This window comes from Leuciscus leuciscus, assembly GCF_965113295.1.
Source record: "Leuciscus leuciscus genome assembly, chromosome: 12".
NCBI lineage: Eukaryota > Metazoa > Chordata > Actinopteri > Cypriniformes > Leuciscidae > Leuciscus > Leuciscus leuciscus.
Genome location: NC_138736.1, coordinates 7783504 through 7785550, shown reverse-complemented (window position 1 = coordinate 7785550; position 2047 = coordinate 7783504). Strand labels below are relative to the sequence as shown.

General features: G+C 34.9%; 1 protein-coding gene across 2 annotated transcripts in view; it reads left to right on the top strand.

Moving 5' to 3' along the window:
- LOC309511724 (uncharacterized protein) overlaps nucleotides 1–2047 on the top strand; it is a 50500-nt gene that overhangs the window by 33466 nt on the left and 14987 nt on the right. For both annotated transcript variants that reach the window (XM_082186995.1, XM_082186994.1), the window contains exon 6: nucleotides 898–1752. In XM_082186995.1, the coding sequence (XP_082043121.1) occupies nucleotides 898–1752 (855 nt within the window). The remainder of the gene's footprint in view (nucleotides 1–897; nucleotides 1753–2047) is intronic.

Below are 2047 nucleotides of genomic sequence, written 5' to 3'. Positions count from 1 at the left end.
GTGGAGGAACAGAGACAAGATATTAAAATCCAGAAAGAAGAGCTTAACCTTGAGAAACAAAATATCACAGATGAAAAAGATAATCTGGCTCAAAGAAAGACTGAACTGCAAAATGAAGTTAAACAAATCAGATACATGGAGGAGGAAATAAAGGAGGAAAGAGAAAAACTGAAGGAAATGGAAGCTCATCTACAAAAGGACAAAGAATTAATTGAGAGTGTCATTGAAGAAACAAAGAGACAAAAAGAATATCAGGAAAAACAGAGAACAAACATGAATAAACAAGAAGAAGAGCTGAGGAAAAACAGAGAACTTCTAGAACAAGAGAGAGAAGAAATGAAAAATAAATGGACACAATTACAGCAGAGAATTGATGAATTTGAGGATCAAGTCAGAAAACAGAAGGAAGAGGAAATACCAGAACAGAAGAAGATGGAAGAAGAAAGAAAACGTCTAGAAGAGACCAAAGCCGAGATCCAGGAGTTAAAGACAAAAGCTGAGCAGGAACATCATGATATAAACCTAAAAACACAAGAGTTAAACATATTGAAAGAACAGATTATGAAAGAAAAAGAGAAAGAAGAAGAAATGACAGTAATAGCAAAGATGGAGCGAGAAGAACTTGATCAGATAAAAACTGAATTGGAGAGAGAGAAAACTGAAATAGATCATGAGCTGAAGAGAAGGGATGATGACAGGAAGATGATTGAACAGGAAATAAATGACCTGGAGAAGATGAGGACTGAAATAATGACAAAAAGACAGCAAATGGAGGAAGACATGAGAGAGGCAATCCAACTAGAGAGATCAGCACTTGACCAGAAAATACAAGAGATTGATCTAGAAAAGGACACAATTGAAAAGAACAAAGTAATAATTAAAAAATTAATGGATGAGGTGGAGGAACATAGACATGATATTAAACTCAAGAAAGAAGAGCTTAACCTTGAGAAACAAAATATCACAGATGAAAAAGATATTCTGGCTCAAAGAAAGACTGACCTGCAAAATGAAGTTGAACAAATCAGATACATGGAGGAGGAAATAAAGAAGGAAAGAGAAAAACTGAAGGAAATGGAAGCTCATCTACAAAAGGACAAAGAATTAATTGAAAGTGTCATTGAAGAAACAAAGAGACAAAAAGAAGAGCTGAGGGAAAACAGAGAACTTCTAGAACAAGAGAGAGAAGAAATGAAAAATAAATGGACACAATTACAGCAGAGAATTGATGAATTTGAGGATCAAGTCAGAAAACAGAAGGAAGAGGAAATACCAGAACAGAAGAAGATGGAAGAAGAAAGAAAAAGTCTAGAAGAGACCAAAGCCGAGATCCAGGAGTTAAAGACTAAAGCTGAGCAGGAACATCATGATATAAACCTAAAAACACAAGAGTTAAACATATTGAAAGAACAGATTTTGAAAGAAAAAGAAAAAGAAGAAGAAATTACAGTAATAGCAAAGATGGAGAGAGAAGAACTTGACCAGATGAAGAGTGAACTGGAGAGAGAGAAAACTGAAATAGAGCATGAGCAGAAGAAAAGGGATGATGACAGGAAGATGATTGAAAGGGAAAGAAATGACCTGGAGAAGATGATGACTGAAATAATGACACAAAGACAGCAAATGGAGGAAGACATGATAGAGGCAATCCAACTAGAGAGATCAGCACTTGACCAGAAAATACAAGAGATTGATCTAGAAAAGGACACAATTGAAAAGAACAAAGAAATAATTCAAAAATTAATGGATGAGGTGGAGGAAAAGAGACATGATATTAAAATCCAGAAAGAAGAGCTTGACCTTGAGAAACAAAAGATCACAGATGAAAAAGATATTCTGGCTCAAAGAAAGACTGAACTGCAAAATGAAGTTGAACAAATCAGATACATGGAGGAGGAAATAAAGGAGGAAAGAGAAAAACTGAAGGAAATTGAAGCTCATCTACAAAAGGACAAAGAATTAATTGAAAGTGTCATTGAAGAAACAAATAAACAAGAGGAAGAGCTGAGGGAAAACAGAGAACTTCTAGAACAAGAGAGAGAAGAAA